This window comes from Schistocerca americana, chromosome 6 (genome assembly GCF_021461395.2).
Source record: "Schistocerca americana isolate TAMUIC-IGC-003095 chromosome 6, iqSchAmer2.1, whole genome shotgun sequence".
Classification (NCBI taxonomy): Eukaryota; Metazoa; Arthropoda; class Insecta; order Orthoptera; family Acrididae; genus Schistocerca; species Schistocerca americana.
Genome location: NC_060124.1, coordinates 88,208,744 through 88,235,620, shown reverse-complemented (window position 1 = coordinate 88,235,620; position 26,877 = coordinate 88,208,744). Strand labels below are relative to the sequence as shown.

General features: G+C 40.2%; 1 protein-coding gene across 2 annotated transcripts in view; it reads right to left on the bottom strand.

The window, feature by feature from the left end:
- LOC124619460 (phosphatidylinositol-3-phosphatase SAC1) overlaps window positions 1-26,877 on the bottom strand; it is a 72,843-nt gene that overhangs the window by 23,480 nt on the left and 22,486 nt on the right. Inside the window, exons 7-11 of one of the 2 annotated variants that reach the window (XM_047145859.1) lie at window positions 23,563-23,718; window positions 14,759-14,838; window positions 10,586-10,823; window positions 3,864-4,100; window positions 2,656-2,757 (exon numbers count right to left, since the gene is read on the bottom strand). In XM_047145859.1, the coding sequence (XP_047001815.1) occupies window positions 2,656-2,757; window positions 3,864-4,100; window positions 10,586-10,823; window positions 14,759-14,838; window positions 23,563-23,718 (813 nt within the window). The remainder of the gene's footprint in view (window positions 1-2,655; window positions 2,758-3,863; window positions 4,101-10,585; window positions 10,824-14,758; window positions 14,839-23,562; window positions 23,719-26,877) is intronic. The other variant, XM_047145860.1, reaches the window with a different exon arrangement.

Below are 26,877 nucleotides of genomic sequence, written 5' to 3'. Positions count from 1 at the left end.
ATGAAGATAGCATTACACGACACATATAGCTAAGTGACCTATAAATAAGGATGGGAAAAATTGTTTTATTTTGAGGCCAATTTCAGTGCTATTTTTTGCCAAGCTCACCAGTATTTTTGTGAAGCTTGGCGATATTTTTTGCCAAGCTCACCAATATTTATTGGAGAGCTCAACGACATTTATTGCCAAATTTGGTGTTACTTTCTTGAAATTCAGGGCTACTCATCTAGCTGAATTTGGAGTTACTCTTTTATGTGAATTTGGAATAACTGTTTTCGCCAAATTCAGGGTTATTTCCCTGATAAATCTGAAATTTGAAGTTACTTTCATGCCAAATTTGAAGTTACTTTCATTCCAAATTTGAAGTTACTTTCATGCCAAATTTGAAGTTAGTGTTTGTCTTCAAATTCAGTGTATTTTTTCATCAATTTTTTTTTTTTTCATCAATAACTATAAGTTACAAACACATTTCTTTGTATGGGAAACAGCAAACTCCGCAATATTTCTTAAAAAGCAACAATATGATGGTATTTTGTAAAAACCACCGATTCTGCATTATTTCACCAAAACTGCCAACTTCCTGTCATTTTTGTGAAATTTTCCTGTCCCTGCAAATGAACAGTATGAGCCATATCACATAGTTACTCCCAATATTGAAAGATGACCCTCTTGCTGCTACCTGTCACTTGAAAATAACTGGACTATGCCGCAAATAATGCCGGTCCTGGCTATACAAACAATCTCAATCCCTTCAATGTCTCTCTCAGCCACTCTTTTGCCCTACTGTCATCGCCAGGCTGTGTTGGTGCTCTACTAAAACTACAGTCCAAGAGTTAGCCGCTGCTGCTGTTATGTTCCATCATCTTCGAATCCTGGTGATATGATGAAAGATCTCCCTCCAGGCACGCCTGGTTGTTGTTTTGGCCATCAATTTTTCCAGAGACATTCCAATGCTTTCTTTGGCACCCTCTATTCACTTTCTCCTCGATTTTCTTCTATATCTTTAACTTTCTGTTCTTCCAAGCAGTCCAGCTTTTTCTAGTGAGTGTTCTGATCTCATAATTCAACCCGAGTATGTTAATCTCGTTAATCTCATATGGAGTATTTTGGCCCTTCCTTCTTTGACATTGTATAACAGATAAATGACACACCACAGAAAACATCAGTTAAGATACTCAACTACTTCAGTAGCACACTTAGTAGCCCATTTGAAAATACTGTTAAGTCAACAAAATATGGCACACATTTTTAAGCAGTTAACAGAGAAAATCACTGCACAATGGGGTGCGAGTTGTCCAAATGAACAAATAAAATGGAGACAAAGTTAGCATTGCATGTGTGCATAAAATAGCATAATGTGTGTCTATAGGTTCTAACATTTTCGGACAACAAGAGACAGTGTGGTATTGGGTTGCAAGGCACACACATCTCTCAATTCAGTTAACTTGTACGTTGGGTGTAGCCGATCCTCTTCCCTGGGTAATCAGTTATGTAGATTTCCTACAAGCTGCTTCTCTGAAGGCTATAGCTGGTTAAGGAAATTTATTAAAATACTTCTCTATCCTTGAAATAATTTTGGTACTCATATAATACTTTTGAGTTCCATCATTTTATATTTTCAACTTTCACAGATAATAACTTCTGCAAGCTAACTTACTCCTTACACATTAGACTCATTTAACACATTCAAATAGCATACATGTGTCTCGTTTTGTTCATAGTCTTAAGTGAGTCCAATACATGAATGTGCATAGCAATCTATCTTCAACTGTTCAATAGTCTGTTTTGCAATCACCACAGACACTAACACATCAAAGAGTGCGACATAATTATTCGTTGAGTTCTCCTCATGTCTTCTGTGGCGCTGGTTGTCATCGTCAGTGACTCACCCCTCTTACAGTCTTCTAATAACAAACTTCCGACCTGCACATAGAGACAGGTGGATCGGTAGAAACGTTCTCACTCTCCCGCACTCGTACCTAAAATATCGGTTGTTCGAGACGGTTGAAGGCCGAGTGTTTCTAGAATTTTCTCCAAAATTCTTGAGGCACTACAAGGTCATTTAGGATCTTCCATTTGCATAAGCTACTGTAATATATAATGAAAATAAATAATAATAAAAAGTGAAAGACAAATGTTGATGATTGCAACTGAGTGCAATACAAGTTGTGTAAACAAACAGAAGGAACTGGCAGGCACGTGTATCAGTTTATTTCTTTTTTATTTAAATGTGTATAGTGTGTGCACTTGCCTTTAATAGAACTTTCATGGTAAGAGGAAAGTGTTAAAAAGTTCAAGCATTGGTCAGTGTGAAATGCTCAATTAACTACAATGAAAAAGCTGCAGAAAATGTAACAGCCTATTATTGTTAACTGTAGCAGCATTATCTTTCTACATACTAAGAAAACATATTTGTGGAGCTTGTATTTAGCTCTCTTGTCATCTGCTTGTAATCCATAATTTTGTTCTACATACTACTCTTGTATTCACTTATCTCAAGCAATAAACAAATGCAAGAGGTGGTCTAGGGAATACACAATTGGAAAGACCCATCCTAGTCCTTTCAGATTGCAAAGCAACAGTCACAAAGGAGAAAACCATTAATTACAACAGGAAATTATCAACAAATACACAGAGTAAATGAACAGTACTCACAGTGATGTATTTCCATCCCTTTTCAGTCTCCAGAGGACATGGCTGAGCAGCACCCTCACCATCCTGTACTTGATAGCGACCCAAAAACAAGTCAATGGCATCCTGTAAAGTAAGGAAGCCACTATGAGCGTGTCTCAGTATGTTAGGTACCCAGATCCAACTTAACAAATCAGCGTATAAACTAATTAACTAAATACTGATAATGGATGGGATAAAGGTAACCAGCAGCAATACAACTGATATCATTGCACAATCTTTTCAGACATCTCCCAGCTCAGTTTTATAAGACTTTTCTCACACAGTGAAACAGAAACCACTGCCTCTTTTAAGTTTGGAATTACATCATTTTGCTAATTTCACTTTATCTCCCATGCGCAAAATAGAGTATTCTGCATAAAAGTAGCTGCTTCATGTTACAATTGATTTGTCCAGCTAGTTGCCACTTTCTTTCTCCTATGTCATGCATTTTATCGTCACATGTAATCACAGTATCCCTATCCACTCAGAATCTTACATTTACAAACTCCTACACTAACCTACCGCATTGTTATCTACATGAGTTAAAGTTCCATTCTGTTAAGATGGGGAGGGGTCTGTGAAGTGATTGTGGAGGAGGTGGGTTCAAGCAGTGGGGATAGGGGACGATCGTTAGGGATAGTGAAAGGAGGTGTTCTAGAAGGGTGGGGTGGGGGTGGGGGGTGAGGGAGAGGAATGAAGAGGCTTGGTGGGCTAGGGGCTTTCATAACAAAAAATTAAATAGAGGCGGGAAGGTCAGCCAGTAGAAGAAGAATGAATAAAATGTTTCTCTTTTACGAATTACATTTCATCTACACACACACACACACACACACACACACACACACACAAACACACAAATGGTTCAAATGGCTCTGAGCACTATGGGACTTCAGTCCCCTCGAACTTATAACTACTTAAACCTAACTAACCTGAAGACATAACACACATCCATGTCTGAGGCAGGATTCGAACCTGCGACCGCAGCGGTCGCGCGGTTCCAGACTGTAGCGCCTAGAACTGCTCGGCCACTCCGACTGGTGCGCGCGCGCGCCCACACACACACACACACACACACACACACACACACACACACACACACACACACAGACAGACAGACAGACAGACAGAGAGAGAGAGAGAGAGAGAGAGAGAGACGGAGAGAGAGAAATGAGCATAATGGGATTCCTAACCTGCCTGAAACCATCAGCAAAATTGTTCTTGCAGTAGCGGGTTAGAGAATTGACAAGATCTCGCAGAAGACCAATGCGAGTCCTTTTTCCAGTACGTGTGAAATCAGTCTTCAGAGCACCAGTCCCCGAATACTGTATACTGAGGACATCTGCATTGTCGGCCCACACCTGCTTGAAGAGGTACTCGAGGAGTGGTTGTTGTTGAACAGCCTGACTTTGTTGTAGGAGGCCGAGCTTCTGTGCGGCAAATGACAAAAAATAATAAATTAATGAAATATTGCAAAATATATCTAAGAAACACAGGTCACCATTATAGCAATTTTTTTGATTTAAAACATAAAAAACATTATTTAATGTCCATTCACTGTAAATATGTCAACAATACCACTTTGTAGAAACAACCCATCATCACAATTTGACAGGCATGATGCTCTTATAAACTGCAATACTTCGATAATTACTTCTCCACCTTTTTATGAACTTCAGCCTTCAGAATGTCTCATTAAATCATTATTCCCATCACTTCCACACAATGATATTTGGTTCTTGATATGCAAGCTGGGCTCAGATAACCCAAGCACATGGCCCATTTACCCCATTTTTGAAAGCTTTATAGGGTAACTGGGCAGCCCATCAAAGCTTATAGCCTAAAAAAGAGACACATGCCGGCAGTAACATTTCCAGGTTCCATTATGTTTCTAATTTATGCTATGGTAACAGTAATTTTCTTAATATTTGCAGTGAACCTGTAATTAGTTCATGAGCTCAATATGTCATCATATTTCTATGAAAACTTTGCACTACATAATTGTTTCAAGTAAATCACAACAATTATAATCATTAAACTGCTTGTTGAAGAGTGATTCCATCATCTTTCAGCACTGCCAACTGCCTGAATTGATATTAGCCTCATACATTTTGTGGAAGAAAGAAACAAGGCCCAGTTAGCCACTGGTCCCAAGATATCCCAATGGACCTTATAAAATTGAGGGATTCCACCAGATTCTACAGGCTTTTTCAATTTTAATGATTTCAGCTGTTTTTCAGTCCAGCTGACACTAATATCTGTATTACCGTATAGTGGTGTTGCTGAGTCTCAGACAGGCACAACAAAAAGACTACTCAAAAAATTAGCTTCCATTCAAAAGACCTCCTTCTGAATTAGATTGCAGACATACACAAAAGATGACCTTTTGGTTGAAATCTTACTTTTTTTTTGCGCACCTGTTGTGCCTGTCGCAAGTCAGCATTTCCACTATATGGTGAGTAACAATCCATCTGTTTCATGATATTACATTATTCCATCCTTGATTTTCCATTGTTTAATATGTATATTAGTCATCTCTGCTGTGGTGTGAGAATAGAATGGGGCTGTATTCTTGAACCTTCTTTAGTAAAGGAACATTTGAAAATGGAGTTCAACATCTCTGGTTTTTCTCTGTTACCCTTAATTTCAGTTTCTGAGTGCCTGGACACTAACTTTGCTGCCTGAACAAATGGCCAGAATTTTCTCCAATGTCTTATATTTGATAGTGACAAAAGCATGCTTAACAAGAGCACAAATTGAATATCATTTAACACAGCCTAATTGACAGCTGAAAAGGCCTACAACTGGTTCACAGCAAACAGTTTGTCTTAATCTCACAGATAGTCATATTATGCAATTTCAAATAAGCAACAATGACTTGCTAGACATTAATAGTCAGACACTAAATGCAACACTGTATGTAAAATACCTACATTTCCTCCTAGGTATCAAGATAAAATAGAACCAACATGCCGAAAATTAATTAGGAAGCTCTGATCGGTATTTTTATTCTTATAAATAATCTGTATCAACTCAAAATAATATTTATATCTAAAAACAAAGATGATGTGACTTACCATAAGAAAGCGCCAACAGGTTGATAGACACACAAACAAACACAAACATACACACAAAATTCAAGCTTTCACAACCAACGGTTGCTTCATCAGGAAAGAGGGAAGGAGAGGGAAAGACGAAAGGATGTGGGTTTTAAGGGAGAGGGTAAGGAGTCATTCCAATCCCGGGAGCGGAAAGACTTACCTTAGGCCGGTATTACACTATCAAATTTCTTTGTCAAAGATTTGATCAAAGATGTGATCCAATATTCCGTCCAATATATTTGACAAAGATCTTTCACGTAGCGCTAGAGGGGGTATTACACCGTCATCAAATTTTTCGTCAAAGTTCAAGATGGCTGACAACAACTTGTTACAACCGCAGCAGTTCTATGTACTCCAATTGCATTGTGTGCACATGCGGAAAAGAAGTGGGGGAAAAAATGGAACCATACATACGAGGTTGACAGTCTTAAAAGTCCTGGGATTACAACTTGATAATAAATTCAGTTGGGAGGAGCACACCACAGAACTGCAGAAAGGCCTTAACAAATCTGTATTTGCAATTCGAGTGTTAGCAGACATAGGAAACATAAAAATGAAAAAGCTTGCATACTTTCATTCCATAATGTCATATGGGATAATATTTTGGGGTAAACCTTGAAGTCAAACAAGTTTTCAAGGTCCAAAAGCGTGTAACACGTATTATTTGTGGAGTAAATTCACGGACCTCCTGCAGAAACCTTTTCAAAGATCTGGGTATACTAACTACTGCCTCTCAGTATATTTACTTCTTAATGAAATTTGTCGTAAATAATATATCTCTTTTTCCAACAAACAACTCAGTTCATACATACAATACCAGGAACAAAAATGATCTGCACAAGGACTTAAAAGCATCTGTGATCTATTCTGTTACTCGTTTTTATTCTCTGTGGGTGTTTTTAGTATTTGGAAAAAGGGACCGATGACCATCGCAGTCTGGTCCCTTTAATCCCACAAACCAACCAACTTACTTTAGTTCAAAAAGGGGTCCACTACTCAGGAACACTCATCTTCAATAATTTGCCAGGAAACATAAAAAATTTAGTTAGAAATAAAGATTAGTTTAAAAGGAGCCTGAAAGACTTACTACTGGCCAACTCCTTTTACTCCATTGGCGAAATTTTTAATAGAAACAAATGATGTATTGTATTTATTCATACTATTAGTATTGTTATATCAGCTTAAAAAAATCTACATGTTCCACATCCACGAGGCTCTCCTCAGCACGGATCTATGGAACGAAAAACTAATCTAATCTGGGTGAAGCCGTGGGTTTTACGATGACACGATAAAAGCATTCAACAAAACTTGTTACGTGAGCTTACAGTGGAAGACGTCAAGTCGTACATCAATTACTTAAGAATGGATGAGCATACATTTCTGTATGTGCTCAATGAAGTGTATCCTCATATCACAAAGCACAATATTCACTTAAGAACTGCTACATCTTCTGAAGACAGGCTCACTATAACACTCCCATTCCTTGCTACAGGAGAGGGTTATGTTAGGTTAGGTTAGGTTAGATCAGGTTAGGTCTCCAATCTTCTTAATCTATTTTTGTATTCCGGGTTGCCTCACGTTGTAAATCGCCTCATCAGCTTCAGACATCTCTATTAATTTTGTAGTTGTCGGCACACACCCATTGTATTTACCGGCAATGGTTATAAAAACACTACAGACGACAGTATACTGCAGCGATGCTAGAGCTCCATGTGGTAACATGTCACATTGCAGTGAACAGAAGACAAGCGGTTTCTTTGATCAAATATACAGCGAGGCCCTAGATTTGATCAAATATTGGACGACATTTGACAAAGTCCCTATTACACTATCAAATATCTTTGACAAAGATATTGGACAAAGAAATCTGATAGTGTAATACCGGCCTTAGGGGGAAAAAAGGACAGGTATACACTCGCGCACACACACACATATCCATCCGCACATACACAGACACAAGCAGACATTTGTAAAGGAAAAGAGTTTGGGCAGAGATGTCAGTCGAGGCGGAAGTACAGAGGCAAAGATGTTGTTGAAAGAGAGGTGAGGTATGAGCAGCGGCAACTTGAAATTAGCAGAGGTTGAGGCCTGGCGGATAACGAGAAGAGAGGATATACTGAAGGGCAAGTTTCCATCTCTGGAGTTCTGACAGGTTGGTGTTAGTGGGAAGTATCCAGATAACCCGGACAGTGTAACACTGTGCCAAGATGTGCTGGCCGTGCACCAAGGCGTGTTTAGCCACAGGGTGATCCTCATTACCAACAAACACTGTCTGCCTGTGTCCATTCATGTGAATGGAAAGTTTGTTTCTGGTTATTCCCACATAGAAGCTTCACAGTGTAGGCAGGTCAGTTGGTAAATCACGTGGGTGCTTTCACACGTTGCTCTGCCTTTGATCGTGTACACCTCCTGGGTTACAGGATTGGAGTAGGTGGTGGTGGGAAGGTGGATGGGACGGGTTTTACACCGGGGGCGCTATTTGTTTGAAAAATACCAATATATTCATGTAATGCAATTACAGATGAAATAAGCAGAACCCCTACTGCTGGCCATGCTCCTATTACACCCAGTGGGTCAAAATGGAGGCAGCGTCAGGAGCGTAAATGCTAAAAACTGAAATTAATTGGACATCTTTAGAATATCCCAAATTCCACAGCAAAATAGGGCATGAGATAAGTACAGGAATGATCAGAGAAATGCTCACTGACATACAATAACTACCAGCTGCTTCAATAAACCTTCCAACATAACAGTTGGAAGTAGAGGGCAGTGGAAGAATGAACCATGACATCATGCAGAAGACATTGTGGTGAAAAACAGACAAAGACTGGAGCCACAGTGTATGGGATTCACCCTAGACTAGAGAGTGCAATCTCTCTAGGGAAGCTGGTGACAGTATTCAAAGCAGAAATATCCGCTATCAGAGTGCCAATGGAGGAGAATTTGCATAGGTACTACGAGGATTGTAGCACCTACATTTTATGACAGCCAAGCAGCTCTGAAACCTCCATCAGCCCCAGCAGTGAGATCAAACATTGTCGCAGAATGCCGCAAAGCCCTTGTGAGAATAGGTGAAAGCAACAGAATAAACCTGCTATGGGTGCCTGGTCACTCGGGAATCAGTGAAATTGAACAAGCTGATAGACTGTCCAGGACAGGTTTGACAATTCCACTTACTGGACTGGAACCCATCCTCACCATCGCTAAGCCGGTGGTAAACTTAAAACTGTGAAACTGGATTGGAAGGCAGCATGTAGAATATTGGACTATGATCCAAAAACTAAAACATGGCACACTAACGATGACAAAGCCATGTTTTAAGAGAAGTTCTGTAATCTTTGGCTTAAATAGGAGTCAGACTGACCTCTTGGTAGGGTACTGACAGGCTGTTGAAACTTTAAGACACACCTACACTTGGCAGGTAAAGAGAAAGAAGATCCTAGGTGTAGTCTGTGTGATGATGATGATGAAATCGCACACACCTCATCTTCCAATGCGAAAGGAGATCAAAAGACACAGAACATTTGGGTCATTAAGTCCTGAAGAAATTGTGTCTAATAAGGGACTAGTAAAGGACCTCCTACTATTCTTCAAGAGTACTGGTTGGCTTTAGACTCAGGTAGTGAATCCGCACAATAAACCCTGTTTTTATGTGGGCTGCAGTGGGAGGGATCAATGTTTTTTGTATCTCCTTGTTCAAGTCAAATCAATCTTGTAAATATTAAGTTACCTATAGGAGATAAATAGCAGCTGTTTAATTTAATGCAAATAAGGATGCAGCAGCATTTTATTACCATGAGGACAAATTGTATAAAGCAATAATCTGATGGTGTATTGTTAATACAGTGCAAATATTTAATTTGTGATTACATGACAGAATGACTGGGAGGTACTTGCATGCAGGAGGTGAAACTCTTAGTATTGCTAGTATTGCTAGTAGACACACAAAAATACGGAGACTATTCTAGGTTCTGGAAATATTACTTCCTTTCTTGAGGAGGCAAGAGGGATAGGTTAGAGAAAATTTGAGAGGAGACCCAGATCACTGACCCCAGGAAGACACGAATCCACCTGTTGTGAGAGTGCAGGCCAAAGATCGGTGGCAAGCACTGTGCCAGCCTGAGTCCAGAGACGATATGACAGATGGTTTAAGAAGGAGAGAGATAAAATGAATACATCAATTTAGAACTAGGAGGAAAAGTTTATTGTACTTTTGTGTGTGTCCACTGGCAGTAATAAGAATTTTCCTCTTGAAGTTGCTAAGTATTGATCACTCATTCCGCCTCAGTTTTATAGTTTCCTCAAATGAATTCTTCTTTTGACACAGATTTAGTTGCTTCTATTTCACTGATGTATGCCCAGACTCAGCCTACATCTTTGAATGTTCTACATCTACATGGGCTTTATGAAACCCAATAAATGAATAATGAATACAGAGATGACAAGACTCTTGGCCCACTATAAAATATAGGGGCTGAAGTATGGAAAGCCATGCCGGATTTGACTGCATAGCCAGAGTAAACCAAGAGAATTGTTTCTTGCATAGGCATTATTTAAACATAATTACACTTGCATTTGGCCAATTTTGCCCTAGCAGTTCACTGAGAAGCACACATTGCCAGAAATAAAAAATATGGCTATCATAACAAGGTTCTTCACGACAGTTGTTTGTACAGATAAGTGTACACAGTTGATCCATGCAGTAATTACAATCCAACACAGCCTACACACAACATGTGATATCCAAAAAAATTACAGAATGCTATTTATACATAGCTTGTGAAAAGTAATTTTATGAGTGTTGTAATACTGACCTGCAATACTTGTGTAAGTGAGCGACGTGCAAGCATGCTCTGCACTACATTTGTTCTGTCCAGGCAGTCAACACAGTTAGTGCGAAAAACACCATCCTGTTGTGACACCAAGGTTCCATCACGAGTCAGGAGAAAAACTCCAAATTCATCTTGTTCATGAGACAGTCGATCCAGCAGAATGCTGAGACGGTCCCAGCGAAGTGCACGGCACTCTGCATGGAAGTCGAATGCTTCGTACCTAACCATAAGAGGAAGTGAACAAAGAACTGACAATGTAACCCATATAGTCTATCTTAATATCATCCATTAAAAACACAATTAATAGTGTTGCTAATTTAAAATAGGAGTATGACTCTGGAATCTACTCCTTCCCATTAATCAACCAATCAATCAATATTTGAAAGGGTAAAGAACATAAGAATTAAAAATGAGAAAAAGTGCGAAAATTAGAGTTAAGTTTTCAGTTTCATAGAACAACAGATGATGGGACAAAAATGAAAGGAATAGTAACACACAAATAGCTTGAGAAAAGAGCACATCTAGAGTTAAGAGAGAGATTTCAGACTACATAAATGAAAATCCTACAATGTAGGCAGCAGACACTACCTGAGGTACTGCGAAGATATATGCTGAAAAGAATGCAATCAATAAGTACGAGAATTAATGGGGCGAGAATCACAAACTCAGAAAAGCAGTAAGAATGGGTATAAATAAGAGAATGAGGAGGATGCGCGGGGGCGGGGGTGGGGGCGCGGGGTGGGGGGTGCGGGGAGGGGGTGGGGGTGGGGGTGGGGGGAGGGATGTAGGGAAAAAAAAGAAAAGTAAAAGAAAGAATTGGATACTGAGAATAGAAGGAACGGAAGTATAAGGCATGAGAAAAGTAAAAATTAAGTCCATGAATCTAATGAGAGTTAAGATGATCACATATGGAAAGTTTCCACCAAAGAAGTTCTGAGGTACTCATGTGGTAATGGACTATTAAGTGACTCAAGTGATGAACGAAGCTGTCATTAGACCATTATAGTGTTCTGAAACTAGATTTTGTGGTAAGTACTGGAATTTTGACTCTTTAAGTACTGGCTAGCCGTTCTGCCTCCTTGTGATTTTAGTGACAAGTGAATTTCTTTTTAAACAATTACCAACTGTACAGCTTGTCTGTTTCAATGTGTAGCACCTCAATACAGATAGATAAACAGTGGGACAAACCTCATCAATCTTTTTGTAACACTGTGTGGACACATGAACCAGTACACAACTGCAACATATTAAAAGATGTAACAGCAAGATTATTACCAACTTGACATACTCTCCAACACAGATGTCAGAACTTCACAAATGCAAAACTGATCTAGGGTATATGATTCGAGTCCATAACCATCCATAACTTTACTATGCAAACACTTTTCTTACTTTTTTCCTCTCTTACTCATTGGTACCTTCCTTAATAGTCTTTTGCAATCTGTTAATTTCCCAGTACTTTCTTTTATTGGTCTGCTATGACATGTCAAGTGTCTTCTCTTATGAAAGACTTGATGCCATTATCTGTTGCCTGCACTGTTTGTTTTTTCTTCTCGTCGGACTAAAATTTTTTACTTAACAATGAGTAACTTTTCCCTTCTGTTACACTTTTCTCAGCCTTCATTCCTTAACCCTGCTGTTCTGTTCACTTTAACTATACAAATGTACTGTTTGGGTCAATATTACCCAACATAATAAAATACTGAGGGGAAGGGGGGGGGGGGGGGGAACACTTCCACTCACACATATTTTTTGTACATTTGTAGGCCATCGACACTGTTGTTACATTACAGTATGTTGTTAATGATCACAGTGACAATAATAATAATAATAATAATAATAATAATAATAATACACTGAAATGCGCCAAAGAAAATATATTGTTTTAATATTGAAGCACGGTATATTAGGAACAACAGACATTTCCACAAAAAAGTCTTTCTCAACAATCATCTGTCCGTCTGCCCATATAATTTTCTTTTCTTCTTACTCACTGCAGTTTGGACACAAGTAGGTTACCTGTGTTCTGCATACACGTTTATTACACTTTCCACACGACATGTTTGTTTTATTGTCATTGCTTGAAGGACAGAACTTACAGCATGGACATATAGTACAGTTTCTTGTTGTTACTGATTTAGCCACAACTGCTGCTCCTTCAGGGTCGTGGATGCTTTGGATGCTCCTGCCAATTCAATTCTCAAAAAATCTTCTGTTCTTGGAAAATGCTTCCTTGATGCAATGTGCTCTGCACCCACTGACTTTCCAAATTCCTCCAAAAATATACGCCTTCTAGTCAATTTTGTTGTATTCCAGTTATGGTGAACCAAAGTCCACACGATATATGCATTATAAGCAGCAACATCAAGAATTTTGTAGAAAACTATCATGAGCCACCTGTTGGTTTTTGGTTTGCATGTATATATACCTGTTAGCTGATCAAGTGTGTCTACAGCCCCTTTGGTTGAATTATGATATAAAATCATTTTTGGCTTCTTATCAGCCCTGTCACTAGGGCTAATTAAAAAACATTCTTATTTCTCTTAGCAATATAATTGGCCAGTGCGGTGTCATTTGTGAAGTAAAATGAAGGCTATGTACTTCCTTGTTGGTCATACTTTGTGGAAACTCTGGCTTATTTTTATGCACGGTTCCTTTTCAGGAGCAGCTGTCCCAAATTGTATGACATAAAAAAGTTGTCATATGTTCAGTACATATGAAGATTTGCTGTCACACAGGGTCCGTATCTTGAACCCATATTTTGCCGGTACTTTTTGAATGGACAGTGGCCTCTAAATGCTACTAGCTGCTTGTTGATGGTCACATTTTCCCCTGGGTTACACAGTTTAGGACTGACTTCTAATCACGTCTCCAAGATACTGTGAACTGCGGTGAGTTTATTGGTATATTGTCTTTTCTCTCTTGTGGATTTCTTATCACATTGCAAGATGCGATATTGTACAGAATGTTTCTAAGGACATGGTTGCTCGAAATATGTTCCGCCCAGCATCCTCATCCCACAAACTTTTTGTAGAGATGTGAACGATATACACCCACCAGGAATAGAAGTCCTAAGTATGCGTGAAAATGAGACTCTAATGTTTGTCCATTGTGTACCATAAACTCATTGTCCCTCAATATTTGACATCCCTATTATTTCATTATGGAGTGCTGTAGAAAGTGATACTTCAAATGAACTTTTTACATCACTTATTCTACTGCTTGCATACCTGGTAACTCCTGGGGTACTCCTGATGACTTTTGAAGCAGTTAGGCGGGTGTGTTGTGATGGTGGTTGCAACTACCATTCTATGTCCCTGTTCTTAGAAACAGAGTTTGTACACTATTTTGCACAGTCTGTGGACTGTTGTCAATGTTATCTGAACACTCACTTTCAGGTGCATTACTGACATGATCTTCAAACTCAGAAAGTGATCCTTCATCTATTGAGCTATTTACTAATTCTTTCAACTCAGCATCCAGACTGATCACAAACGATAGAGAACACAAACTGAGCAGAAACAATGTAATTCGAACAGTTGACAAGTCATAATGATAAGTTCATTGTTGTAAATGCAGCGACTTTGTTGACCTGTTGAATACTGAGAGTAAGTACGAACAATAAAAGTCATTACTACTATAAAATATGAGACAACCAGAAAGTATGTGACCTTAGACTCTAATGATATAAATGTTGGGTCACATTGACCTGAAGACTATGTACGTAACCCTTAAGGTTTAAGACCAGATGACTTAAAATATTTTAAATTTTTTTTACCACATGCTGCCCTTGGATTTTCAGACAAAGTCACCAAATTTCATCAAGTTATTTTGACGTTTAAATAATAAGAAACAAAATTTATAACCATTTTGGGTCATATAGATCTGAAAAGAACAGCAGGGTTAATGAAGATGAAACCACAAGTTGAAAATTAGTATTTTCTTTTGCTGACACACTTACTGGCTACCTATTCATGTTTTTCTACTGAATACTATTCATTTATATACCACTTCTTCATATACTCTCAAGGAAAATATGAAATCATCAGAAAAATAAGTGTGCCTAATGAAATGAAATTTTTGTGATTATTATACATAAACATTATCAACAGATATTAACATAGTCTAAGAGAAACAAATTGGATAAATGCTTACCTAACATTTGAATTTCCAAGTCTTGTGACATGTTCACGAAATGCTTTCTCCAAAACATCCTCTGCTCCTCTATGGTCGATCTAAAACATTGAGACGTACTAACTGTACTATTTGCTCATCATAATTAACTGTTTTGAAGACAAAAATGTAATACTAGGGTTTTCCTGATTATCGTCAGCAACACCTCCCATTTTATACGTATGCATTACATTAATATGGATCCAGAACTACCTTTTACAATTTGAGCACAGCATTTCCTTCCTCTATTTTCATGAGTGTTCTAGAGAGAATTGTCTGCCATTGTTATGCCGTGCTTTTACTTCCCTATCTGCAATTAACAATCAATTTATCTTACAGCAAAATTATATTCCCTTCAAATATAAATTTATTCAGCCACTCATTCATATCATCACCCATGCTCACATAGTATCTCACAGATCTCAGTACAAACAGGAAGCTTCAGAAATGTGGGACAAATCTAGGGAATATGAGATGGACAAAATAATATGAACAATTAGACAAAAATACCTTACTTTCAAAGTTTATATTCTGTCTTCTTTGTAATATTGTGATGAATATTTCATTTCTCCTTCCTATGCTCCACTAGATGTGTTTCTGTAACTTCAATGATTCTCAACTTTACTGCAACTTGAACTGTTAGACAAAGTTAGAAATAAGGAGTTATGACTATATTGTTGCTGGGCTTTAGGGAAATGATCTCAATGTTGTTTATTTCTGTGTGATGGATACTGCATAGTTTTAGGTTTGTATTCACACAGATTGCATTCCATACTATGTGGTTCTTGAAGCACCAGCCCCATTGATCAGAGTTTTGGAAACTTTTGCAGAACATTGGAAAGAGCCTCCCCAAAAGGAGTTAAAATTATGACACTTGAATGTTCCCTAGGAATGGTGAATCTGCAGACAGTTCTAGCCCAGAAGCACCAACAAAAAATGAATTCAATAAAATGGTTCAAAGATACTGTCACAACAAAATGAAATTGTTCCATGGAAACAATGTGGTTTATTCAGATTTTAATACATCTGGTTAAGTCTCTTTCTTCATCCAACATTCCCTTGACCTGAGTATCAGCTTCCTAGTCTAATACAAAACTACCACAAAATAACACCGCCCCCTTTGGCTACATCACCATACACACAACTTCAAAACTTCCAACTGTCAGTCAGCTATCACTGGGTAAGAATCCTTGCCAAATGGCCACAATAACTTACCAGTACAAGCCCTTGCCTAAAACAGTTTGTTTTGATGTAAAATCCAGGATGGAATTGGATACACACTGCGAGCGGCAGCACCAGTGCACGATGGGAGAGGCAACTGTGTGGGGGTAAGGAGGAGGCTGGGGCAGGGAGGGGGTCAGTATGGTAGGGGTGGTAGACAGTGAAGTGCTGCAGATTGGCCAGAAGGCTGAGGAGAGGTGGGGAGAGGGGGGGGAGGGGAAGTAATGAGAAAGGAAAGAAATAAAAAGACTGGATGTGATGGTGGACTGACAACTGTGTAGTGCTGAAGTGGGAACACGGAGGGGGCTGGATGGGTGAGGTTGAGGGCAGGAGGGTTATGGGAACATAGGATGTATTGCAGGGAAAGTTCCCACCTGTGCAATTCAGAAAAGCTGGTGTTAGTGGGAAGGATTCGTATGGCACAGGCTCCATATGGCACACCCTTCACTTCAATGACTGCTACACAGCCTATGCCATATGGTTCCTACCCGCCAACACCAGCTTTTCTGAATTGCGCAGGTGGGAACTTTCCCTGCAATATATCCTACATTCCTGTAACCCTCCTGGCCTCAACCTCCAAGAGTGACTGTCCTCACCCATCCAGCCCTTTCCCTGTTCCCACTCCAGCACTACACAGCTGTCAGTCCACCATCACACCCAGTCTTTTTATTTCTCTCCTATCCTGCAACCCCCCCCCCCCCCCCCCCCCCTGCACCGCTCCCCTGCCCACCGTCTAGCCTGCAGCATTTCACTGCCTGCCTCCCCCTCTCTGCCCCAGGCTGCTCCTTACCCCCACCAAATCACTACTCTCATCATGCACTGGTACAGTTGCTCGCAGTGTGATTTCAGTTGCCTGAGCCTGCAATCGCACTCTGTATGCATACGCCTAGATATTTTATGGAAGCAACTACTTCTAGTGATAGTCTTGCCATTGAGAATTGTCGTAGTGGCCCCTTATCAGTAAGAGGGCACACACAACAGACAAGCAAGGTGGGCTGCCGACCTCCCTTCAAGAGTTCATATCAAAATGTCGCCAGTGAATGTAAACATCAAGAAACTTTCTGCATAAACATTTACTAGCACATGGGATCCACAGCAAAAAATCGGGGTTGGGCTTTTTTTCTAGCAACAGTTGGTCCACAAATTCAACAACTGAACCCTTAGCAGTCACCTCAAGATCTCTCGTTTACCCATATTAAGGACTGCCTTTTCCAGTACTTTGACGCACAAATACACGTTACCTCCACCCGTCAGACTGTCCTTTCTTGTCGAGTCCCCAGGTCAGACATATTGGGAATGGATTACGATGCTCCAGGGTCTTTCTTGCGATTGCAAATTCCGGTGCACCGACGATGCCTGCAAGCAGTCTTATACCTCTTCATTGATTTACGATATGGTGGTGTTTCACGCACCGGACGAAGGTCTTCTGGCTGATATTTTGAAATTACAGGACTTGTCCCTCGACACCTGTCAGCCAATCATTCATGCATTTGAACAGTCTCACCGGCTACAACCGCCGCATCTTGATGCTGCTGTTTTCGTCGCTCACCAGTTGCCTGGCGCTGAGCGTGAGTCTCATCAGTCCGTCGATACATTTTGTGACAGAAAGTCTTTTGCTCATTTTCCATCATGTCCGGACTGTTTATGGACTCAATGACAGTTGGAGTGCCCCACCAGCAAGCGAGGTGCATGGCTTGCAGCCGAACGGGCCATATTGCCTTTGTGTGTCAGGCTTCGCAGAAACATCGCTTAGATGTTACACTTCCTGCAGACGCACAGGCTTGTCACAAATTGTCACTGTAGGACCTGGAAGACATTCCATCGACAGAGAAGTATTCTCCATCATTCACCAGTCGGGAGTCCGTTTCACCAGTCGGGAGTCTGTTTCCTCCTTACCTTGGAACTCGTGCATATTCCTGTGGTTTTCCAAATTGGTATGGCATCTTCCATTTCTATTGTGGATGGTGCCACATACTAATGCTTGTTCTCGCCAGCTTTGTCTCCGCACACTTGCGAATTGCGTATTTTCAGCAATCACCATACATCAGTCGATGGCGTTTTTAACGCAAATCTCCTGCAACGGTCATTCCTTCACCACTCAGTTTTTGGTGGTCGGCTCCCCTGGTGGTACTAACCATCTGGGTTTGGACATTTTTGGTTGTCTCAGTTTGTCAGTGCAGGATGAGGTACAGGCGGTTTCGATACCCTCCTCGCCCCGTTGCTGAGCAAATACAAAATGTTGTTCTCATCCTCCACCCCAAGGGTGAAGGGTTTCACTGCACATGTTCAACTTCTTCCCTCTGCTATCCCTCATTTTTTTTAAGGCTCGCCCAGTCTCCTTTGCTCTCCAAGACAAGTTCCAAGTGGAGCTTCAACACTTACAAGACAAAGGCATCCTTTCTCCTGCCGTGCACAGTCATTACGCAATGCCTATCATGTTAGTCGAGAAGCTGAATGGTGCTTTAAGCATCTCTGGCAATTTTAAGGTCACAGTAAATTCTCATTCCATCATTGATGCCTATCCTGTCCCATTGGTGGATGACATACTCACACATCTTGTGGGATCAACCATTTTCGCCAAAACTGATTTGCGCGATGATATTTGCAGCTGCTGTTAGATGTGGAATCACAGCAGATCCTAGTCATCAAATCCCCGTGTGGCCTTTTCCGGTAAAACCGCCAACAATTTGGCACAGCCAGTGCCCTCGCCATTTTCCAATGTAAATTCGAACATCTCACAACACAGGTGCCAGGTGCGGCAAATTATCTGGACAATGTCATTGTCAGTGGCTCGTCCACGGTGGACTTCGTGGACAAGCTGGACAGGCTGTTTCAGCTTATTCCGAGGCTAACCTGTGCTGCCGGAAAGAAAAGAATGACTTTTCTGCACGCGAGGTCAGTTATCTTGGGTTCAAGATTGATGCCCGCGGTCTACACGCCTCTAAGGAGTATGTTGAGGTGTTCAAAACTTGCCTCCTCCCACCTACATGAAGCAACTGCAATCCGTCCTAGGTCAAATTAACTATTATCAGCGTTTTATACCCCAAGCCACCGAGATTTTGGCACTCTTGACCAGTTTGTTGCACGAAGGTGTGCATTGGGTTTGGGATGCGGCACGTGAGCAGGCTTTCACAAGTCTCAAGTCGGCTCTCCCCTGACCTCCGTGTCTGGCCGCTTCCGACCTTTTCCTGCCCCTCATCACTGCATTGGACTAGGGCCTGGGTGCAGTCCTCTCACAACTGGTAAACGGCGTCGAGAGGCCAGTGGCCTTCGAATTCTAAAAACTGACCGATGCTCAAACCAAATACAGTCAAATTGAAAAGGAAGCTTTGTTGTTGGTTTCTGCCCTAACAAAATTCTACGATTTCATTTATCGTCATCATTTCACTCTGCAGACTGACCACAAACCTTTGGTTTCTTTGTTTCACAAGGATGCCGCAGTGCCCATCCAGACAGTGCGCTAACGCCAGTGTTGGGCACTCTTCCTGGCGCCGTTCGACTTTGATATTGTCTATCGCACCTCTGGAAGGCATGCAAACACTGATTTCCTTTCCAGACTGCCTGCCAAAGTGGACCATGAGTTTGACACTTCCTCCTTGGTGTTTTTTTTTTTTTTTTTTTTATGTGAAACCGAATGTGGATGCAGCTCTAGATGCACTTCCATTAGATGGCAATGCAGTCCAGCGAGTCACCACTCATGATCAGACATCCGCCGCCAAATCACTGCAGGTTGGCTGAACAGCCGTCATAGCGTCCACGATGCAGAAGTCCAGCATTTTTTGGGATCATCAGCACAGTATCTTTTTCTGCAGTGCGGGTCATCCTTTTGCATAGTGATTCGGATGTTCCCCACGTGGTGATACTGCACGCATTGTGTTGCCACGTCCTCGACCTCCTCCATGCTGGCCATTGGGAAACCGTCTTCACCAAACAGCTGGCCCACTGACACCTTTATTGGTGTGGATTGGATAAAGACATTGCCTCCCTCGTGTCAGCCTGCACCACGTGCCAGACACATCAGGCAGCATCCCCGTGCCAGTATTTTTCATAGCCAGATGCAGCTGCTCCATGGGAACGTCTCCACTTCATGGATCCCAATGGTTTATCCTGATTGAGTCCGGGTCGGGATACCCTTACGTCTTCTGCATGATGAACACCACTTCTGCTGAAACTATCAAAATTCTCTGGTATATCTTTGCTGTCGAGGGACTCCCCAAAACAATCGTTACAGATTATGGTCCCCAGTTTATTTTGACCACGTTTATGCAACTTTGTGCTGCCAATGGGATTTCCCTCATCCACACAGTCCCAGTTTCACCCTGCGTAAAACGGCCAGGCAGACCATTTTGTGCAGACATTCAAGACTCAACTCAAACTACTGAGCCATCACCCGCTGGAGGAGGTCATGCTGCTTTTTTGGTTACATACTACACCGCCATGTATGCTGGTAAGAGTCCAGTGGAGATACTTCACAGTGGAGCATTCTGCTCTCCCTTATCTATCCTTGTTCCTGAGACTTATTACCCTCCCGCCAGCACTCTGGTGCCCTCCTCCTGCATATCTTTTCACATCCACAGATGCGCTGGGCACTTGCCATCATCACCAATCTCTGCAGCCAGGTGATGGCATCTCTCCAGTGGGTCAATGGCTCCACCACTCGCCGCACCTCAACCAGCTCTGCCCCCGTATGGTGAAGCAAGACACCCCTGGGGAGCTGCCAGTGCCTGTCAATGGCCGCCCTGTGATGGAAACTCTGATTCCGCCTCTATCTCAGCCACTGCCTCTGTCACCAGCTGCCCTTGCTGTGTCACCGCCTACAGTCCCTGATGGTCATGAACCTATGGACATAGACCATGACGTCCACGAACCAATGGACATCGACCACAACGCCCCCTCTTCTATGGACATTTGTGGTGCTGTGCCCTCTTTTTCCAGGGGGAGAAACGTCGTAGCGGCTCCTTACTAGTTAGGCGGCCCGCACTACAGACAAGCATGGTGGGCTGCTGACCTCCCTTCAAGAGCTCATATCAAAACATTGCCAGTGAATGTAAACATCAACAAACTTTCTGCATAAACACAGCATTACTTTGTGAAAAGCCATGTGATAGAGATCCACCAATTGGAAATAATGTGATTAAGTGTAGGACTCCACAGAACTGGTGTTATAAGCATGCCTGCTAAGTCAGACCAGCAGTGTGTACCTACAGCTAGGACAGCTCCGGCTGATACCTATGCAGGCTCTGGCCCAGTGGACACTCACTGTAGTCTCTCTGTAGAAATTTGTATCTTGCTGGGCGTAATGCCACTTTGGAATTGTGTAGCATTCTACTTTGGTTGCTATTATTTCTTTTCATTGTCTTGTAACATTTATCTTGGCTTTGGCCACCACAAGAATTATTGTGTTTCTTGTTGTTCTTGAGTTTGGCAATTAGTGCACGCCAAGATGGCATTTTAGTTGAATGAAGTGTGTTCAAACTTGATCATTAGTTCTTTGCTGCTGACCACAGGACACAACAAGAATGACATGCTGTATCCTGTCTGGGACAAACTCTCTAATCCAATTTCACAGTTAGTGTGATATTCTGTACACTCGTATTTTGTTTGTTAGGCGGCAATGTGGAATTTTATCAAATACCTTTTATAAGTCAAGGAATACTGCATGTGTCTGGCCTCCTGTGTCTCATATACAGAGCGAGCTGGGTTTCATACGATGATCATTTCCTGAACCCATGTTGATTCCTACTGAGGAGATATTTGGTCTCCAGAAATGTCATAATACGCAAGCATAAAACATGTTCCAAAAGTCTGCAACCGTCCGACCTCAGAGATACAGGCCTACAGTTTTATGTATCTGTTCTACAACCATTCTAGAAAATGGAAATGATCTGTGCTTTTCTCCAATTATCAGGAACACTTCGCTCGTCCAAAGACCTATGGAACACTGTTGCTAGAAGAGGGAAACTTCTTTCACATACTCTATGTAGAATCACACTGACTGCTTTCACAGGTGGTTCTGCATCTAATAGGGTAGGATATGTTAGTGACAGAACAGATATAGTATGTGCTACATGAGTGGATAGAACAGGACTTGAACCCATCTTTTCCACAAGGGTATGTCCCCACACACTCTGTGATATGTGTCACACTCCCGTGGAAGACTCAGGTGCAAGCCCTACCCCATACACACTATTCCAGTCCTGTTACTTGCATATCTTGTCCCACCCATCCTACTGGAGGCAAGGTCACCTGTGAAAGCAGTCTTTGCACACTTTTCGTTCCCACAATCTTTCTGGCCTCAGTTTTCTCTAGTCTCTACCCCACACTAACATCCACCCCTGTCCCCATGGTTCCTACATCACCCACAGTATACTCACTCTCCTCTCCACAGTCTCAAGATGATGACAATATCTGGGAGTGAGAAGCAACTACAGCAAACTGTTCCTTTATGCTTCAATAACTACAATTTTTAACAATAAACTGATTTGAGGATGTTAAATAAGGTCTATGGATTGAATGTATTTCAACATACTGGTCAGTGCCACCAGCAGCTGCTACAGTCTTTTTAAAATCATTTTGAGCAGCAGAGGAAACAGAATGCTACAATGTGATTAAAAAGTTTTGGTAGAATGCTTGTGGATGAACACTTTTGTTTGTAAAATGATGAATCTGATGAAGGAAATACTTTCATTTCAACCAGTAATGGCATTTCACAGCAATTTTGTAATATCATGCATTAATTTTGTGTGTGTTCTGTTTTCTGTCCTTTTTGGGAGTGAGTAACAATTATAAATGGATGGTGGGAGTTGGTGCGGTAGTAAGGATTAGGTGGATCAAGATGGACTTACGTATGTAAAAAAATACCAGATTCTGAGTGCACTGTAATTAGAAATGTAATTCTACATTAAGCTTGTTATTTTATTCTTATGGCTTGTACTAGTAATACAGGGAGGGTTACACTAGAGTGGAATAATATCACTTTATTTATTGACTAAACACATTAAGAAGAGTATTCAAGGCTTGAAGAAAAGTGAGTAATGAAAGGGGATCTACAGTTATATTGTTAATAGAATGAAGTTACTATCTTTAAGATGATCAGATTTTATAATATTCAATGCTGGAAGACTCAGGTGGAATATGCAATAAGAGTTTGCAGGATGACTGCTTTATCTATTGATAGGATCACATAAAACTTTCAGAGAGCAATGTTGCGACTGTAGCCTAATAAACAATTTTAATCCCCCAGACTATTACAGACAGAAAGGTTCTAATTAGCATTTAAGTATCGACATCTCAGCAGTTTCTGATTCTTGTGTTATTATTCTCTGAAGACTTTTCGCATATTACAAATTAAAATATGCACAGAGAACTGCAAGTATAACACAAATGGTTTTTTTTTTTTTTTTTGGTGTGCTGAAAAAATATGTGGTTAAAATAGTAACCTACACATGCTGTACATTAAATTACTTCATATCATACACAAAAGTTATAGTGGTTGAATACCCTTGACTAACTACAGCACTCAGTGATAAATTACTCTTAACTGAGTGAAGCACAAGAATACTAACCAGATTGACAAGGACAATACGACCATAATTGAACACCTGAGTCTCGATATGGCGCGCAAAGGCTTCTGCATGGTTCTCAGTGGGCACAAGTCGAGGCCTTGGTTTATATTTTAAGTTTGGTAACTGAGTCCAGAAGAGGGGAATGCTCCCCCTTATCTGCAAAAACGTAACAACATTGTCTCTCAGTACAGATTTTTGGAAAACTGATGGTATATCACCACGTAACACTCCAGATTAGTTCAGCGTTAATAATAATAATAATAACAATAGTAATAATAGTGTTTAAATACTTGTGGATTAAAGGAGACCACTCACTGAAAAGCAGAAACATCGAGTTGTCGACAGGCACGCACGTTTGTATGTGTCTAGCAACAAATCAACATTTCTGCAATGAGTTATTTCCTTCAATTGAAAAGTACTTACACTACTTTTAATCCAAAAGTATTTCCTAAAGCAAAAAATAATGCTTGTGACACACTGTGCTATATTTAGCATAAACCCATTACATCCAATTTAAAAAAATGTTTAAGGTGGAGTCGGCACAGTTCTTTCAAATTTCTACAGTTAAAGATAGATCTGATATTTATCATGGGAAAGAACACAGCCAAAGGCAAAACAACACATTGAGTCACCTAAATGTTTATTTTCTGTATGGTGTCCCTTGTGTTACACAATTACAGCCCCATTCTCAAGAACAAAAAAAATTGTTGAGTTATCACACTTAGGAAATGCATCATTCTGACCGTAGTGGGAGTAGCGAGGGCATACAAACTTTTGAAAACATTGGACTTCATATGGAAATACTGACGAGAGGACGTGCTGCGGTCAGTTGCTCAATCCACCATCACATCTATGGTTAGTTTGTAGGTTTTAGAATACCAATCAGCAAATGTGCTTATAACTGCTGTACAATTTTCTCAACTGTATGTTTCTAGAAAGCAAATCAAAAGAAACTACCTTTCACACCTGCATCAATTTATCGTTTGCATAATGGGATCGAACTATGTAGCTAAAAGTATGATTTGCTTTACAGCTCATGTGTAAACAATGGAGTCCAGAAGACAAACATTACAATAAAGAAACTGTGTTTAGAATATGATGAATGCGAAGTACTAGACACAAGTAAGGTGCATTGAAACATGTACAGCAAACATGGAAGGCACTTGACATATGAAGGGAAACTATTTGAGTGTGATCACATCAGTGAAATAATTGAAGATCAACTTTCAAGGAATAAAACAGCTTCCTATATGTCCTGCTGACAACAGTGACAAAAGTAACATGAGCAAGGCAGAAGAAACAGTTATTTCAATTCCCTCAGATACTTCTTTAAGTGAAAGTATGCAGCTTCAATAATAATAATAATAATAAAAAGACAGTTTTTCACCAAGTAAAGCAAATGACATTTCTTTTCTCCAAGAGGATGTGCAAGGAAAAAGATGCTAATATATTATGTTTTAGTGAATATCATACAAGAGATGTTGAAATGTTGCAGTTGAGTGGTTACTGTATAGCAACATGTTAATCCAGATCTACATTGGAAAAAGGTGGTGGTGTAATTAAGGTAAAAAATAACATATCTTACAGAGCAATAGATTTAAAGTGTCACTGTATAGAACAAGATATTGAAATATTTGGAGTAGAAATGGGGCCTACTACACATGACCTGCCAGTTGCGTTAGCACTTTACAGAGCCTCTACAGGGAACATGAATGTGTTCCTGTAGCAGCTTGTCTCTCTTAAACCAGCTGTGTTCAAAGTTCAAGACTTCAATAACTGAAGGCAATTTTAATAATTTTCTAAATGAGAGCAACAGTAAAGAAGATTTATAACACCTAGTAGAGTCTTTTAACCTGATGACAGTAGGAGATTTTCCAACTAGGATTACCAATAACCAAACTCTGATTGACAATATATTTGTAGATGAGTCAGGACTTAACAATACCAATACATGTCCTATTGTTAATGACCTTTCTGACCATGATGGTCAACAGCTTACAGTCACCAACATCAATCTGTGCAACATGTCTGACCATTCTTGGAAATCTTTTACGATCCCTTACAAATTTCAAATGCAGCCTCCAGGAGATAGACTGGAGTCCAGTTTTCAGTAAAACAGATGAGAATAAAAGTATAATACATTTTTAAATGAATTTATGTCTCACTTTGAAGCTAGCTTTCCTAGAAAAAAATAATTAGAAACAACCATGTAGCCACTGACATGAACATGTGGCTCACTGCAGGAATAAAAACAACCTGCAGATCAAAAAGGATGCGTTATAGTTCTCTCAAAACTAGTAATGACCCAAAAGAAACAGCAACACTACAGACTCTACTGCAGCAGTCTAAAGAGGGTTATAAATAAATCTAAGAGTACATGCATAAAAACTGAAATTGTGACATCAGAAAACAAAATAAAAACAATTTGAAATGCGACAGAGACATAAACTGGCAGAAAAACAGGGAACAGGATACAGACAGACATTAAACAAGGTGACAATATTATAAAGAAACCTGAAATAGTTGCAGAAATATTGAAAAAAACATTTTCTGTCAATAGCAGACAAGGCAGGCTGCAAAGGATCTATGGATGGAGCAATGGCTCTTTTACAGAAAGCTATCTGCAACAGAACCCCACAGATATCCTTACCTCTGCTTAAATTAAATGATACTGAAAGTATAATCAAGTCATTATAAAATAAAATGTCTGTTGGTGTGGACAATATTTCTAATAAAATATTGAAATATTGTTAAAAATATAGAAGTTCAATCTTATGCAACATATTCAATGGATAATGCATCATTGCAAAAAGGAATTGTCCCTGGGAGACTAAAACTGGCTGTAGTGATACCGCTCTTTAAAAAAGGTGACAAAAACAGTGTCACTATCATCCAATTTCCCTTTTAACTATCTTTTCAAAAATTCTCGAAAAACTTGTGCACAGATTGATCATCAACCATCTCAACTCCCACAATATCCTCAACTATAGTCAATATGGGTTTTGTGCTGGTTTTTGAAATGTACAAACTATATTTTCCTTTAACAATAACAAATAAATGTCTCTAGTACGTATCCTTTGTAATCTCTCGAAAGCCTTCAATTGTGTAAACCACAAAATTCTTTTTAAAAAGGCAGAATATTATGGTCAACGTGATAGCGTTAGTTTGTGTGGATTGTGGATTCAGTCCTACCTAAAGGACCAAAATCAGATGGTAATGCTGAATGGCACTTCCAGAGAACCTTCCTCATTGGGGTGGGGTACCTTAGGTTGTGGTGAGCCAGAAGCCCTGATTTTAGGTTCGCTACTATTTATT